The sequence below is a fragment of the Eschrichtius robustus genome, chromosome 12 (assembly GCF_028021215.1).
Source record: "Eschrichtius robustus isolate mEscRob2 chromosome 12, mEscRob2.pri, whole genome shotgun sequence".
NCBI lineage: Eukaryota > Metazoa > Chordata > Mammalia > Artiodactyla > Eschrichtiidae > Eschrichtius > Eschrichtius robustus.
In genome coordinates, this window is record NC_090835.1 from 21,755,339 (window position 1) to 21,773,126 (window position 17,788).

General features: G+C 42.2%; 1 protein-coding gene across 1 annotated transcript in view; it reads left to right on the forward strand.

Moving 5' to 3' along the window:
• TAFA4 (TAFA chemokine like family member 4) overlaps positions 1 to 14,472 on the forward strand; it is a 120,084-nt gene extending 105,612 nt beyond the window's left edge. The window contains exons 4-6 of the mRNA XM_068559147.1: positions 11,305 to 11,429; positions 14,250 to 14,345; positions 14,437 to 14,472. Of these exons, the coding sequence (XP_068415248.1) occupies positions 11,305 to 11,429; positions 14,250 to 14,345; positions 14,437 to 14,472 (257 nt within the window). The remainder of the gene's footprint in view (positions 1 to 11,304; positions 11,430 to 14,249; positions 14,346 to 14,436) is intronic.
• Positions 14,473 to 17,788: the final 3,316 nt, after the last annotated feature.

Here is a 17,788-nt window from a genome sequence, read left to right on the forward strand (position 1 = left end):
TTTCAAATTCTTTTCCCATCTAGCTTATTACAGAGTACAGAGCAGAGTTCCCTGCTGCTATACAGTAGGTCCTTGTTGGTTATCTATTTTAAATATAGAGGTGTGTACATGTCAAGCCTAAACGCCCAATCTATCCCTCCCCCCACCCTTCCCCCCAGTAACTGTAACTTCGTTCTCTAATTCTGTGATTCTGTTTCTGTTCTGTAAATAAGTTCATTTGTATCCGTTTTCTTAGATTCCATATATAAGCGATATTATATGATATTTGTCTTTCTCTTTCTGACTTACTTCACTTAATATGATAATCTCCAGGTCCATCCATGTAGCTGCAAATGGCATTATTTCATTCTTTTTAATGGCTGAGTAATATTCCATTGTCTATATGTACCACATCTTCTTTATCCATTCATCTGTTGATGGACATTTAGGTTTGCTTCCATGTCTTGGCTACCGTAAACAGTGCTGCAATGAACACTGGGTGCTGTATCCTTTTGAACCATGGTTTTCTCTGGATATATGCCCAGGAGTGGGAGAGCCGGAACATATGGTAGCTCTATTTTTCCATTTGTAAGGAACCTCAATATGGTTTTCCATGTTGGCTGTACCAATTTACATTCCCACCAACAGTGTAGGAGGGTTCCCTTTTCTCCACCCCCTCTACAGCATTTATTGTTAGCAGATTTTTTGATGATGGCCATTCTGACTGGTGTGAGGTGATATCTCATAATTTTGATTTGCATTTCTCTAGTAATTAGTGATGTTGAGCATCTTTTCATGTGCCTCTTGGCCTTCTGTATGTCTTCTTTGGAGAAATGTCTATTTAGGTCTTCTGCCCATTTTTTGATTAGGTTTGTTTTTTGCTACTGAGTCACATGAACTGTTTGTAAATTTTGGAGACTAATCCCTTGTTGGTCGAATCATTTGCAAATATTTTCTCCCATTCTGTGGGTTCTCTTTTCATTTTGTTTATGGTTTCCTTTGCTGTGCAAAAGCTTTTGAGTTTCATTAGGTCCCATTTGTTTATTTTTTGTTTTTATTTCCATTACTCTGGGAGACGGATCGAAAAAGATATTGCTGTGATCTGTGTCAAAGAGTGTTCTGCCTCTGTTTTTTCCTCTAATAAGAGTTTTATAGTATCTGGTCTTACATTTAGGTCTTTAATCCATCTTGAGTTTACTTTTTTTGTGTGCTTTTTTTTTGGTGGACTGTATCTATTAAGGTCATCTGATCTAATGTGTCACTTAAGGCCAATGTTTCATTATTGATTTTCTGTCTGGATGATCTGTCCATTGATGTAAGTGGGGTGTTCAAGTCCTCCTATTATATCTGTCAAGTTCTACCTTTATATCTGTTAATATTTACTTTATGTGTTTAGGTGCTCCTCTGTTGGGTGCATAGATATTTACGAGCATTATACCTTGTTGGGTTGATCCCTTTATCATTAGGTAATGTCCTTCTTTGTCTCTGTTTACAGGTTTTGTTTTAGAGTCTATTCTAAGTATTGCTACATCTGCTATTGATTCCCTTTAGTGTATTTTTCATTTAAGTTACTGTGTTTATTTTTTAATTAGAGTATAGTTGATTTACAATGTTGTATTAGTTTCAGGTGTACAGCAAAGTGAATCAGTTATACATATACATACATCCACTCTTTTTTAGATTCTTTTCCCATACAGGCCATTACAGGGTACTGAGTAGAAGTTACTGTATTCTTTAGTTCTGATTTTTTTTTGAAGTTCTATCCCTTTTTTGAAGTTCTCACTGAGTTCATTCATTCTTCTCTTTTGCTCAGTGAGTGTCTTTATGACTATTACTTTAAACTCTTTAGCTGGTAAATCGGTTACCTCCATTTCATTTAGTTCTTTTTCTGTGTTTTTTCCTGTTTATTTCCATTTGGAAGGTGTTTTTGTCTCCTCATTTTGGCTAACTACATATATGAGGTATGTCTGTCAGCTATGTCTCCCAGTCTTGAAAGAGTGGCCTTATGTACAGGGTGCCTGGTGGGGCCCAGTGGCACAGTCACCCTTGGTCACCAGAGCCAGGTGCTCCAGAGGTATCACCGGTGTGGGCTGTATGCACCGTCCTTTTATGGTTGAGTCATGATTGCTACAGACACACTGGTTGGTGGGCAGGGCTGACCCCCAGGCTGGCTGGTTGCATGGGTTGGCCAGGACTGTTATGGGGCACGTTGATGTGTAGAACTCGTCTCTGGCACAACTGGCTGTGAGGCCTGATCATGACTCTTGTGGGACTGCTGGTGTGCGGAGCTCTCCGAACGCGAGCTGCTTTGGAGGGACACCAGTGCCAGCCAAGCTGCTGGGTCAGGTAGGGGGCAAGAACCATCTTGGAGGGGCACTGGTAATGGCTGAGGTGGCCCATCAGGTAGGGCAGGAGCTACTTTGGAGGGACTGATCACAGCGGGGTAGGGTCTTAGGGGAATGCTGGAGTGGGGCACACAGTGTTAGCTAGGTAGATGGAGAGTTACGGAAATGGTGCACATCAGTGCTGGGCAAGCTAGGTATAAGGAGAGCTAAAAAAAAAAAACACAACAGTTCCTGCCAGCACTTCTGTCCCTGGAGAAAGTTCCACCGGATCCCTGCCCCTCTGGCATGTGTCCTAAATTTAGTCGATGAATTTCCTTCTTGTGTCACACAGGCACTTTGCAAGCTGGTGCCTCCGTACTGGGACTTGGAGCAAGTGAGTTTGTGGGTGAATCCTTCAAGAGTGGTGTCTCGGTTTTCTCCATTCCTCAAGCTCTCCTAGACATAAGCTCCACTAGTTTTCAAGGCCAGATGTTCTAAGGGCTCATCTTCCTGGTGCAGGACCCCCGGGCTGGGGCAGTTGATGTGGGGCTCGGACCCTTTGCTCCTCAACAGGGAGCTTCATGGTTGTGATAGCCCTCCTGCTTGTGGGTCCCTGCACCAGGGGTGTGGGTTCTGACTAGGCCACATCTCTGCCCTTCGTACCGGTTTGGATGTGGCCTTTTCTTTATAGCCTCAGTTGTAGAAAATATGTTCTCCTAAGTCTCTAGGTCATGCTCAGAAATAGTTGTTCTATAGGTATTTGTAGTTTTGGTGTGTCCATGGGAGGAGGTAAGCTCAGGAACTTCCTATTCTCTAGGTCATGCTCAGAAATAGTTGTTCTATAGGTATTTGTAGTTTTGGTGTGTCCATGGGAGGAGGTAAGCTCAGGGTCTTCCTATTCTGCCATTTTATCCAGAACCAACATCGCCTCTGTATATTTTAAACTTCTACAGGAGCTCACGAATCATAACAAACTGTATTTATACTGTCTAGTTTAGACTATTTGGATATAAAAATCTTACATACCTAAATAATGTTTTACAATACTCAAAGCACTTTTATCGATGCCTGGAAAGTACAGATAGGGTAGTAGTTCCTATTAGCATCTGTCTCTTAGTAAAGGAAATACTAATACCTTATCATAAACTAGCTTGTTTTAAATTTTGTATATGGGAAAAAAATCCCTTTTGGCCTCTACCCTATGGGTACCCTATGGGTTTGGTCAATATATTTTCCATATACTTGTGTATTTAAGACAGGTCTGTAGAAAATGTGGTAGATTTCAGTATGAATGTGTTTTACACAAATGGCTATCACGCTGGGTATTTCTTAATCCAATGTGCATTACTCCTATTCGTATTAGGTTGTGGAGCTCTTTGTGGGCTAGTACCTACTGACCTGTTTTTTTAATCGCTCCACAGCACCCATTATATTGGACAGGTTATAATTTACTTAGCTGTTCTTCTACTGAAAGACATTTTGGTTATGTCTGGGGCAAAGGAAACACACTCACAGGGTCCATGATTTCCCTAGAGCAGAGGATCAGTAAGTGATGGAGACCAATTATTTGGTGTCGGAGCAGAGTCTGTACAGTAGAATTTCTGTGGTGATGCAAATGTTCTTTCTGTATATCTCCTTATCTATATGGCATGATGTATATGTGTCCAGTATGATTGGTTGCTGCTAAGCACAGGTGGCCCTTGAGCATTTGAGATGTGACTAGTGTAAATTTACATGGGAACTTGTGACTAGAAGCTTCTATGTTGGGCAGTGCAGGAGAAGCTTTATGTAAATCTGTAACTTTAGTGCAACATTTGGTGGTCAGAGCATACCAAAACCCTGAAAGATGGGATTGTAATTGTGTCTTCATATTTGTGTTCCCTGCACTAGCATCGCATGGCAAATAGTCGGTGCTCAGTCAATGTTTATTGGCTCAAAGTCACGGAGGAGGTGTAGGAAGTTGTAGTTTAGGCTCTAGTTAGGATGTATGTCTGTTTTCGTATCTCCCTGATCATCTGTTCCTTATCTGAATATGTTTTGACGAGGGCTTTTTAGCTTTACCTGCTTAATCTTTATCCCATAATAATTATGCAGTATCATGCTGCTAATAGGCATGTGGGAAGTCCTAGTCTCTGCTGATATGTTCCTTTTATCTTACTTGTCACTAAGAATAGAGGAGCTAAAATATAAAATTTACTTGAATTTACATTTAAATTAAAACCAAGGCGAGGAGACACTGGGGGGGGGGCACTTATTGATGTTGGTATAGACACTGGACTATATGCATTTTTGTTAATCCACACCACAGATACTTATCTGGTGTTTTTTGTTGCTCTTCCATAAAATCATAGCTTTTACTAGTTAAAAAGGGAGAAAAAAATAGCTTTTTTTCCCCTCCCATCAGGGCTTTTTTGTTATAATTAACTTATGAAATCCCCCTGAATTATTGAAATGTGTCTGTAATACACATTTGGGAGAAGGGATGGGGAATTGTTTGATTAAAGCTGTGATTACTTGGATCCTAAAACAGAAACTATTTAGCTGTTAAGCATTCTTGCTTTTGACTCGTCTACTGGCATAGACAAGGCTGTTTTGTGGTAGGAACTGTATTCTACACATTTATCAAGAGAGAATGCTGAATCGTTTTAGGATAAAATGAGATAAATGTGTAGTACAATGAAACTTAGTTTATTTTGTCAAAGTGAATGCTTTCTAAACATCGGTTTTAAAAAAACTTAATAAGACGAAAGCCTAGGAATGGAAGACAGTTACTTCTTAAGGCTATTTTTCTTTTCCTTTCGATGATGCCCAAATATCTTTTCTGAGATGTCAGATTTCGCTTATTTAAGGACAAGAGTTACTGTGTGTATTGCAGACATCTTTCATGGCTTTATGGATTGTGTGGTGAGAGGCAGGGTCTGTGTTTAAGTTGTGAGCGAGTTCACAAGGTTTTGTTACCAGTTATGTTCTCTGTGCCACCTGACAGACGAAGCAGTTTTCTCAGTTCTTCTCAGTGTTGGTCAGGTAAATGACAATGAAGTATCCTTTACAAAAAGTACTTTGGAAGTTGGAAGGACATGCCCCTTGCGTATGGTTGTTCATTTATCAAGTTTTAATTTAGCACATTTGTGCCTGGCATGTCCTAGATGCTGGAGGGTAGCATAATAATTAGACTCAGGTCCTGCTTTCAAGGCGCCCAGAGTTTACTCGGTAATTAAACTCTAGTAAATGAAGGGCTCATGCAGAAAGCAGAAGAGGGGTCAGCGGTGGTGCCCATGAGAAGCCATCGGTCTGACTTTACCAGGTAGGAAGGAGCTAGGGAGGGCAGGCGTGTAGAGCACCTGAGAATGAAGGGGGACAACCTTGGGAAGCGGAATCAGCTCGTCTGGCTCAGAAATGGTAGAAGACAAAGCTGGAGACGTAAACAGAGCCTGGGATATTAAAGGCCTTAGAGCAAATCAAATTTTAGGACTTACTGCCTGCCTGCTGGGAATTTGTATTCAAGGAGAACGGATGAAGCAGACTCTGCCGATAAGAAAGGGTATGAAGTGCTAGGAACAAAGTGCATATAAAATACCCTGAGGTTTCTGAGCAGGAAAAAGGTGATCTCTGAATCTGCCAGGTCACGTAGACTGTCAGCATAGCGAGCCCAGGATTAGCCAGGATTTGTGTGTGTGAAAGAGAGATACAAAGGTTAGACTTGTGGAATCGCCCACGGTGGAGGGAGGACGGAAGGCATGGAATAGAGGTGGCATGATGATATTTACCATGAATTAGTATTACTTTCATCAGCCAAAGCTTTGGTGAGGTCTGATGATCTAGCATAGCCTCTCACGTTGGGCCGAGTACATCTAAATCATCACCATAGATAACCACAGATCAGTGTTTCTCAGCCGGGGGTGATTTTCTCCCCGCACCCCGGGGGACATTTGACCATGTCTGGTGACACTTCTGGTTGTTATGCTGGGGGAGAGGGTGCTAATGGCATCTAGCAGGTAGAGGCCAGGGATACTGCTGAATAGCCATGGTGAATGCACAGGATAGACACCCCCAGTGAAGAATGATCTGGTCCCAAACGTAGGTCAAGAGACCCCGCCTTAGCGGTCTCTGCCAAATGTGCATGTGCTTGTGTGAGAGGGCATTTAGCTGGGAAGACAAACCTGGATCACGGAAGAGTAGTCTGTACGTCCTCATCCCCAGCCTCCCGCCGTACTCTGTGCAGATAACAATACCGTGTCATTTGTGAAATGTGGGAACAAGGAAAAGATTCCTTAAAAAAGTCATAGTCTTCTCACTACTGCTTTTATGCATGTTACCTGGGTCAGGTTGGAATGGCTCCTTTTCTTTGAATAACCAGAAATATAAATTGGCAGGGCTTTCCACCTACCTACCTACCTATCTTAAAAGTTAATAAAAAAATGGCTTAATTTTTAAAGAACACAGTGAGCGTCTTGAAATAACAGTGGTGAGAGCAAAATAGCTAAAGATACAGTACGTTAAAACCTCAGAACCGATGCTTGTGACTGTTCCCATTTTCTAGATGATATATAGTCCCAGAAGCTGTGTTCTTAATCTCTCTGGTCTGTAGTTTCAGGGTAAAAATACACTTTTCTTTAGAAAAGCCTTAACGCTGTGTAAATACAACCACACTAAATCCACAAAGGAGATGCCTGCTGTTGAGAAGTGAGCCTGTTGGTCTTATTCGAAGGCGGGCTTATCTAAATAGCTATATAAATACATATCGTGTTTTATTTAATAGAGTGGTATTTATTTGGGACAAGGGCTAGAAACAAAAAACCTCCGTCTATTTCATACAACAGAGAGTAAAGAAAATGCACCCGGAGCACAATAGCTCCTTAGTCACCTTACATTTTCACCTAAAAAACAACATTATAGAAAGTACAAGTTGCCTGTCTTTTTTTAAGTTCGTTTCTGCATAAAGCTAGAAATTCGTTAGAGCTCGGCAGCTTGGAGATAGACAGATAGATAGGGATATTTTGTATTTTCCTGAGGCAGGGGGCTTTTTAAAGAATTTCATTTTAAAAATAGAAGTGACAAGACACTTTCTCATGTAAAGTATATTATGGTATTTGGCACCAGGAAAAAAAAAACATGCATGCCTCCTACAAACTTATTTTCCTGTGGAGGCAAGACTCAGTTAGGTGGGCAGATGTTCTCAAGAGTTATTTTAATAGAATCCTACTTCTGAGTCTTTTGTCTCAGCTCATAGCCCTACCCCGTATGCACTCAAAGCTGAAACTTCCGGGCTGTTTAATCACCTTAGTCATTGTTGGGTCAAACCCTCTCTGTTGGTTTTCAGCTTAGCTGGGAGTTCCTTAGTCAATCCTTAACTCACTCATAAAGGAATTTGAAAGCTGTATTTTGGCCACTGGGATGGCTCTTATCACGTCTCTCTTTTCTGAAAGAACATTTGCGATTAAGTCTTTCTTTCACGAAGAAACTTTATCTGGATAAAGTGTCTACCTGTAGGGCTCCTCACTCAATGTATTCTATCATCAAATATGAACATGATGTCTTTTTTACAAATAGAAATATTTGAAATTCCAGGGCAGCCTGCTATTTTAAGGAGTCTATTGTGAATCTGTCTTTATCACTCCGTATTTCCCAACGAAATGAAAGGACAGCGGTAAATAGTTTCCACAGGGCTTGATTGTGTATGCTTCCTTCTTGTATTTATTTAAATAAATTATTACACTTAAATCCTCAAACAAAATACTAGGCAATGCTGTAGTTGAGAATTGGCATATTTTTCTGTGATGAAAGCCTGAATCCATCATTTTCCCCACCTCAAGCTCCTTTTCTAGATTTGGCATCAGGATTATTTCAGATTCCCCTGAGTCCAGTGAGCAGGTACCAGCGTTTCTCTGCGGGGAGTTTATTCCCAGATTTCTCCCCTCACTCACACCTCAGTTGGTCTTCCCTGTCAGGCAGCTTTTTGTTCTAAATTCTTTCATCGCCCCTGCCAGACTCACCCTTCTTAGGGACATAGGTTTTCCTGGCTTGTTGCGCTACCTTGCTCAGAAACTGTCCATGGCTTCCCACTGCTTAGAGACTCAAGTCCTGAATTGGCCTTGACAGTCCCTAAAGTTTGTTTCCCAGACCACCTTTCTCAGCTGAACGTCCACTGTTTCCCTGCTGACCCCTCGCTTGAGCCACGTGGGTCTCCTGGCTTCCAGGTGGCCGTTCACTGCCCCTCCTGCCTTCACCTGGACAGATCACTAGCCATCTGTCAAAGCTTCTTTTGAATCATCCATGTAGCTCTGATACCTGTCAAGAGTACATAGGTTTCCACAGCTGAGTGGTGGAAGAAAGTTTGTCTAAGGAACAGTTTTAAAGACTTTTTAAAAAGTATCTCAGCTTCACTTTCAACTCTGTGCAAATATAACTAAGCTCTGTCAACGTTTATATAACTTTTCCAGTCCTGCAGATGGCATTTTAAATTGAGGGCTGGGAACCACCTCTTGTTTATCTTTATATCTACCTGGGGCCAAACTAAGGTACTCAGAAAATAATGAATGACTGGTCGGCCCTATGGAGATGGTCAGTTTTGTGTAGCACTTATTAGTCTAAACTATTACTGAAAATTGTGGTATAAGTAGAAAGACTGATGGATACAGAGTCTCGATTCAAGTATTACTCGCTTTGTGGAAAGCTCTGGTTTTTGTATCTGGAACCCTCTGCCTCCCCTTCTTGCTTCTGAAGGTTCTTGGGACCATCACAAGGGATTTCGTACATAAAAGTGCTTTGAAAAATGACACAGCTCTGTACAATTTTAAGGTGAAACCGTTGTGATGTCGGGGGCTGAAAAGAATGTAACTTTGTCAGACATGGCCCCAGTGTGTCCGTCCACTCAAGTGCAGTGTCAGTCTCTGACAAAATAAATAACCCATTTAGCTACGTGCCTTTCTCAGTGTTGGCACTTCCTGATTTAAATAGCACTTGGTTACTCTAGATCACAAAGCTGCCTGACTCATGTACTATTGGTTTGGATGGGACTCATTGGATACATAGCTCAGTATTTGGCCAGAATCTGGAACGGTGGCTGCATGTGGAGAAAATACAGTATCTGGTTACTTCAGCCAATAATGGAACAGTCCTATGCCCTCATCCTGCCTCATCGCATCTGCCTGACAGGACAAGAGTTTTGAATGCACTGGCTTCCTCCGTTACCTACTTTTGTCATTGCCTCTAGTAGAGACCTCTGCCGTGAGGGAGTGGGTACGTATTAAGTGTTGGCAAGCAGCGTTAGATTGCCTCTGTTCAAATGCTGCTTGGATACTTGGAAAAAGGGTGACTCTGGGCAACTCACTTAATACCACCAGACCTCAGTTTTCTCCTCTCTGTAAAAATGCAGAAAAAAAAAATAACCACTTTGAACCTCAGAGTTGTAGTGAATTTGAAATTAGCAAATGCAGGCAGGACATTTGGCCACGTGTCCTGCATTCAAGAAAAAGTAGCTCTTAGGATTTACAGTCATACCTCATTTCATTGTACTTCAGATACTGCGTTTTTACAAACTGATGGTTTGAGGCAGTGGTCTATCAGTGCCGTTTTTCCAACCGCCTTTGCTTACTTTGTGTATTTGTGTCACATTCTGGTAGTTCCTGCAGTATTTCAAACCCTCCACTGGCAAAAAGAATATGACTCGCTAAATGCTCAGGTGATGGTTAGCAATTTTGAGCACTAAAATACTTTTTAATTATAGTAGGTACACCGAGGTTTTTCTTTTTGTTTTTTTCTTTTTTTTTTAGATATAAGGCTATTGCACCTTTAATAGACTACAGTGTAGTGTAAACCTAACTTTTTTCTAGGCACTGGGAAGTCATAAAATTGGTGCCACTTACTTTATGGTAGTGGTCTGGATTTCTCCAAGGTGGGCCTGCGGATGCCTGCTTTTTCTTGAACTTTAGTTTCAGACTTCTGAGGCAGTGGTAAAATCCATTGGGGTATAATTTTTTTTTTTTTTTAGTCAACGTGTTACTGTTTCGACCCCAAAAAAAGAAAAAAACAAGGCTAAATTACCTCCACCCCCAATCCACACATACTATCCCCAGCTTTGGAGCTTCGTCCTATACTGGTCTGCAGGGTGGGTTCACCTTTAAAAATCAATCACAATCTTTTTCGTCCTTTGAAATCTATGGGAAGAACCATCAAGGTGTTGGTTTTTTCTTAACTTCTCTTCATCTGCCTGCAAACCCAGAGATCTGGGGTGCTAGTTTCTGATTCAGGGGCTTAAAACATCAATCATTTTATTGGCAGACTGCTGTGGGGATGGTGAGATGAAGAGGAAAGGGAATTCACAGGGAAGCTAACTGACTAGTCGGGAATGTAGGCGTGTGAGGGGGTGGCCCGCCCCTCCCATCTTAACTTGCGTCTAGTAGTTGACTCAAGTGGTTACTCACCTCCTGGAATGGCGTGGAGAGATGAGGCACCCTGTGTGCTGAAAATGTTGACTGTTCTTAGTCTCTGCTGTTGAAAACAAAGAGTATCAAACACAACTGCAGTATCCGCGTCCACCGGTATAACCTGCAACCAGAGACGGAGACCACGATAATAGTGAACATTTTCTGACAACATAGTGACTGGTCCAAAGTCAGCCAAGACTTTCACACGGATTGGCTTTATCCTCTTGCCATCTTCTGGCAAGGCTCTGTTTTTATTCCCATCGTACAGATGAAGAAACTGAAGCTGAGGGTAAAAAAGCTAGTCCAAGGTCCTTCAAAAAAGGTAGCACAGCCAAATTCAAACCCGGGCAGGCGTACTGCACAGTGTGAGATCTCACTAACTACATCATCATCGGTTAGCCAACTGCATAAAAAGAAATAATTTTTTTCTGTACAATATATGGCTGATTCTTTACTTACAAGATTTCACCATAAGCAACCTTGGAAGCCAGTGTACTCATCAATGTTGAGCTTTGTGTTATCTGTATTTGGAGGAAGAAACAATGTCCCAAATATTATTTGGCTTTGTCTTCCAGCTTCCATTGTGATTCAGAAATGGTGGTGCCACATGAATCCTTGTTTGGAAGGAGAGGATTGCAAAGTGCTGCCAGATCACTCAGGTTGGTCCTGTAGCAGTGGCAATAAAGTCAAAACTACAAAGGCAAGTATAGACAAAACCCAACTGTAATTTACAACCTCAGTATATCATTACCTGCGGGGTCTCCCCCCCTTCATTTCGTCCTGCCGTCAAGAGGTCAGCGTTCTTTTATGTTGATAAACCTGCTTGGGCAGGGCCCCTCTATGACCTTGGCCCTTTGAAAAGCCCATTTCTCAGCATCACCCTTAGTTTCAGATTTTCTAGAGCAGTGATTTTGTGGGGAAACGCATTATTTTAGGCAGGGCTACTGAATTCAGTTCAGCTCCTTCACGGGCCGATTTCAAGAAAAGGTTTCAGAGTTGACAGTCCCGTGTATCAAAACAGTACGGCAGGGGCTTCCCTGGTGGCGCAGTGGTTGAGAATCTGCCTGCCAATGCAGGGCACACGGGTTCGAGCCCTGGTCTGGGAAGATCCCACATGCCGCGGAGCAACTGGGCCCGTGAGCCACAATTACTGAGCCTGCGCGTCTGGAGCCTGTGCTCCGCAACAAAGAGAGGCCGCGATAGTGAGAGGCCCGTGCACCGTGATGAAGAGTGGCCCCCGCTTGCCACAACTAGAGAAAGCCCTCGCATAGAAACGAAGACCCAACACAGCCATAAAATAAAAAATAAATAAATTAATTAATTAAAAAAAATTAAAAACAAAACAAAAAAAACCCAGTATGGCAGGAATCCACCTCCAGATGATTTACTGAAACAGAAAGACCTACTGCCTAAGAGGAGATTTAATGGTTGAAGACTCTAATTCAAGCCTTGTGAGTCAAAAGTTTCCTCCCCAAATCATCCTCTTTCGGGCTCTGAAAGACTCCATTTTCCACCCGGTTCTTGAGCCAGAAATTTAACTTCTTCCTCATCTCCCCCTGTCCAGTCTATTATTTTTGTCTTTGGGATTGTTACTCCCAAATCCCTCCACGATTCTGCGTCCCCATAGTTACATACCCCGTGAGGTCCGCCATTGTGTCTCATCTGGATGACTGAGGTTGCGGCCTCACATCCGCTCTTGATTCCCTCCCAGTCTGTTCTCCACAGGATGACTCTAGTCGTTTTTGCGAATTGCAGGTCTACTAAGCTAGTCACCTCCACATTTTTCAGTGGCTTCTCTGGGTTCCTTAGCTAGCCTCTGCTTGTCTGGCCCTAGATAAATAACCTGGCAAACTACCTACCTCCCTTCATTCTTTCTGCTCCAACCGTCTCGGCCTTCTGTTAGTCCTTCTTTCTGTGGCGCCTTTACAGTTGCAAAGGAATGTGCCTTCCGCCTTTCTTTTCTAGTTCACCGTTATTTCTTCAGGGAATCCTTCACTGATAGGATTCACGCTCCCTGTATCTCTGAGCATGGTACTATAGTTACATTTTACAGGGAGTGCTACACTTATTTGCTTCATACTGACAGCTTTCTGTCTAGGAGGAGAGCTGTGAAGTCAGGGTCCCTCGCTGTTTTGCTTACCCAAATCGTCCCGGAGCCAGCTGAATGTCTCCGCAACTATTGCTCGAATGGAGATACTAATAAAACCGGTCCATCTAGGATTCTAATGAGCTAGGCACACTGGAATGGGATGACTGTTTAGTGCTGGTTGCTGTGTCAGCTTTGGCCCCTGAGGAGGTATAACATCTCTTGAAGCGTTTCTCATCTTGCTTGCAGTTTCCCCTTTATGAGTATTTGGAATTACTCGCGCTCTCAATCGTTTTCAACCCCTGAGGTCAAGAGCAGGTGAGTTCTCCTCCTATGTGTGTACGTGGGGTATTATAATAAACAAGATTTTATAAAATAAATATTTAAATATGTCATTAATAAAAGATTACCTCTACAACATACGATCATAAAACAAGGTTTTATCACACATTTTAAATGTAGATTTTAGCTGTTATTTGTCATACCGCAAATTACCAGTAGTATATAGTAAGTGATTTGATTAGTTCCTTATTATCTAGGTAAAATAATTTCAAAATCAAGACCATCTTAACATTAATTGCAATTATCAAGTAACGTGTCCTTGTTAGTGATAGCATGATAACTAGGGTTAAATGACCTGATCTATGCTTTTATGTCCAGGGCAGTAGAAGCTCGTGGAGCTTGCTGGAGGGGGAAGGAGGTTAGCACTGCCATCCTTTTTATCAGCTCTTCTTCTAACCAACTCCCCATACGCTTCCAATCTGTGTAAACCCAAGTGTGCTTGTTAAGCAAATCCCGCCTTAAGATGATTCCACCATCCTTTCCCAATGCGCCCCTTTCAGCCCTTCTTCCCTCACCCCCTCCTAAATCAAAATCTTGGAGTGGCCAAGGAGCCAGGGTCTTAAATCCATCAATCAATCAACGATAAAAAAAAAAAAAAAAAATGTCCTTCAACGTGTTTCTTGTCGACTAGGAAATTACCTTTTGCAAGATTATTCTTGTATTGACTCTTACATATAAATATACAATAAGAACACGAGCACCAGCCAGCTGTGTTCCAGAAATGAATGTGTCTAAGGGGTCCCCCTGCTCCAGCAGCTCCCTCTCTATTTATGTGCCGAGAGCGAGGGCAGTTGCAGGAAGCAAACCTTGAGGGCCATTTTGGCTCTGTGTGCTGGGGGTTAGAAGTTTGCTCAAGCTACATGCTCCACGGTAGTGACGTTTCATTTAGCACTTGGGAAAGTTGTAGAAGTATAATACAGTTCCCCCAGCCCTCGTGATACGTAGCTACTTTTTTTTTTTTTTTTTTTTAAGTGATACAGCACTGGAGGATAATCTCTAAGTCATAAAACTTTGTTTCCTTTATTAATCCAAGTCAGTGTGACTTGAACTATATAAGACATTTTACGTCTTTTATGGAGCTTCTGTACATAGAGTGACTTCATTTGTGGAGCCGTGACTGGCTTCAGTGAAGAGCTTGGTACTCACAGAAGCTGTACCTTAACATCGACACTGGACCTTACACCCCAGGTGAGACAGCAGTCCTATAAAGGTAGAACAATTACCTCCCTCGAGGGGGGTATTAACTGTATAACCAAATAGTCTCCATTGTCCTTAACAGTTGATGCACAGCAGTATCAGAACACAGAAAGCCTAAAAAAAATCAGATTATCGGCAGTAAGCCATCTAGGCCCGAATTTTATATTCCACTTAAGTGCAAATGTGACAAAGTTAGCAGTCAACTTGAGATACTAATAGCCTTAGATGAAGATGATAGGAATGCGAGAGGAGACAATTGCCTAACCAGGAAGGTTGGCACTGAGTTTATTCCGCTGGTATAGTTTTCAGTATCCCCAGAGAGGGGGCAGCTACTGCTTTGTGGGAAAATATAACTGACTCTCTGTCATCCTGCCTCAATTTTCCTTAATTCACTCCTGAGTTTTATTACCTCCACCCTGCTAAATGTGCTAAATCATTTCTCCCTATTTGAGTTGTATTAAGGCTCCTAACACGTGTGCAATGTCCTCTTAACACCAAAGGCAATGACTTGCCCGGGCTTTTTGTCGTTTGCAAATGTAAGCAATTCACATTGAATTTTGAGAAGTTTTAGATTTTTAAATGTTCCTGATTTTCAAACGTCTACTAAGGGTGAAGTGGTATGTGTTTGGAGCAGTAATTCTCAATGAGGGGCAAGTCTGCCCTCAACGGGACCTTTGGCAACGTCTGAGGACATTTTTAGTTGTCACACATCGGGGAGGGGGCTTGCCATGGGCATCTTGTGTGGGTAGAGGCCAGAGATACTGCTCAACATCCTAAAATGCACAGCACGGTGCCCACAACAAAGAGTTATATAGCCCCACACGGCAGTGGTGCTGAGGTTGAAAAACTGTGCTTTCTAGAATAGGGTCGTTTTCTTTAGTAGCTGTTTGTAAGCGTCCTACCTGATTCTTTCTTACTTCCTTTCGTTCTTCAAAGTTTCTATTACGTGTCCAGTTGTTTTGTTTCCAATATTTCGTACTGGAAAACCTAGAGGTAGGAGGTAAGAAATTAAACAGCAGGCTTTCTCTTCAAAACCTCCCTCACCCTCAACATCTAAGATGACCAACGTCCTTCTAGTATCTTCCTCACATGACTCAAATCGATACCTTTGTCCTCTGTCTCTTGGACTACTGCGACGGGTCGTCCTCGTCCTCCCTACCACAAAGTTAAATTACTTAATGGTATCAGTGGCTACAGGAAAATCATCATGGGAACTTGTCAAAAGCAAACTATTTTGAGCCTCATTATAGGATGTTTCTGGATGGGGCTTAAAAAACCATACTTTGAAGCAATTGTTCTTAGGGTGATTCTGACGAGCAAGCAGTATGCCGGGATCCCTAGTTTTCTGAGCTCCCCACCTGCTCTCTGTTCTTGCCTTTAACTGGCCTTTACTCTGCTTTCTGTGCCACCAGGGTAAACTCCCCGCCCAGGTTCCTCCCTGGTGAGAGACCAGCGACAGATTCCCCTTGGTAACTGGTAGAAAATATAGAGTATAAGCATCTTGGGATGGGCTTTCACGGCCGCTCACCAAATAGGCCATGTATTTCCATACCCCATGGCCTTCCTCCTCATCTCCTCCCACTTCTAAAATTTTACCTGTCTTTCAAGGTCTAGCCGAGATGACTCCTTTATCCTGAACTCTTATCTTCTCTGATCCCTAGAGCCAGAGCCTGAACTCCTCAGGGTACCCTGTCACATGAGACTGGAGCTAATAGCGACACGATAGCAACTGTTTATCCACCAAAATAACAACGAACCTTCCATATACAATCAGCACAACAAGTATTTCAAAAGAAACTAAATCGGAAAGTATCAATGGCTTATCATCCGACCTTCAGTGCAGAGAGGCTCCAGAACAAGCTGGGCATGGAGAATGAGCTTCCTCTCAAATAAGATGCTTTTGAGAATTACATCCTAGATGTAGATTGATAGTTGGCTGGCTATAAACATGGTTGGGTTTTAAATAGATGCATGAAAGAAAGATCCAGAAAGAGCTAACATGACAAGAGCCACCATTTCCTGAGCACTAACCTCATGTGCTTTTCATTCCCTTTTCACTACAACGGAAGGGGGCCGATGCTACTGTCCTCCACTTAGCAGATGAAGAAGCAGCTTAGGCGGAGAGAGAGTCCCCCCCAGCTCAGAAAATGACCAGCTTCATCATCTGGTCGCTCAGGCCAAAGACCTTGGAGTTGTCCTTGCTTCCTCTTTCTCTTACACCCTTTATTTGTCACAAACCCTGCCGCCTTCCTCTTTTATCACTTCAGCCAAAGGGAGCCCTTTAAGTGGATAGCCTGGCCCTGCCTCCCTTGTCTCATCTTTCTGCCTCAGTCAGAAAAAGGCCGAAGTCCTTGCATTGGCCCTTGCATTGGCCCTTGCATTTACCTCTCCCTGGAAAGTTCTTCCCCCAGAGAGTCAGGGCTCGCTCCTTTCCATCAAGCACCTCCATAAATACCTCCTTCCCTGGCAACCCTCTATGAAACACTAGGCTTCTCCCCTCCCTGCCCCAGTATTGCTTTACTTTCCTCCATAGCTCATATCACCTGCTGACATACTATTTACCTATTTGTCCAGCCCTTTTCCTCTAGAATAGGAATCGGCAAGCGATGTCTTGCAAGCCAGATGCAGCCTTTAGCTCACAGGCCATTAACAACAACAACAAAAAACAGAGGAAGAAGGAGCTTTACGTTTTAAATGGTTGGGAAGAAAAAGCAAAAGGAATATATTTTATAACACATGAGAATTATATGAAATCCACATTTCGACATCCATAAGTAAAGTATTATTGGGATAAAGCAATGCCCATTAATTTATGTATTGTCTATGGCTGCTTTCGTGGTATAAAGGCAGAGCTGAGAAGTTGTGATAGAGACTATATGGCCTGCAAAATGGAAAATATTTTACTGTTTGGTCTTTTAGAGAAAAAGTATACCAATCCCTGTTCTAACTAACTAAGTTCTATGAGGACAGGGATTTTAATTTTGTTTGCTATATAGTCTTCCCCAGCACAAACAAAAGAGCAATTATAGTGTAGAATACATAAATCAAGGCCGTCTGTCAGTTAAAACATATCTGAGGTTTGAAAAAAATACCTGATTGGGTCTAAAGCCCAGGCATGACGACTGTGTGATCAAATAATATAATTTACTTTAAAAGTATTTTGATGTGTAGACAGGTTAAAGTATTATGTTTTTATTTATGTATCCCCAGCTGGTGTACTGATGATCTAACCTGTACAATTTCTTACATGATGAAATCAAACTATAGAAACCGCAGGCCTGTTGCCTTAGATCCTAAGCCATGATGAGCCTGGGTGCTTAAAAATGGAAGAAACAACACACTTTTTAATGGATGTATGTTTCCAGTAAATACAGTAGTTTAATAAAATAACCTACTTTTGAAAAGGAAAGTTAATGTAAGTTAACAACCTTAAA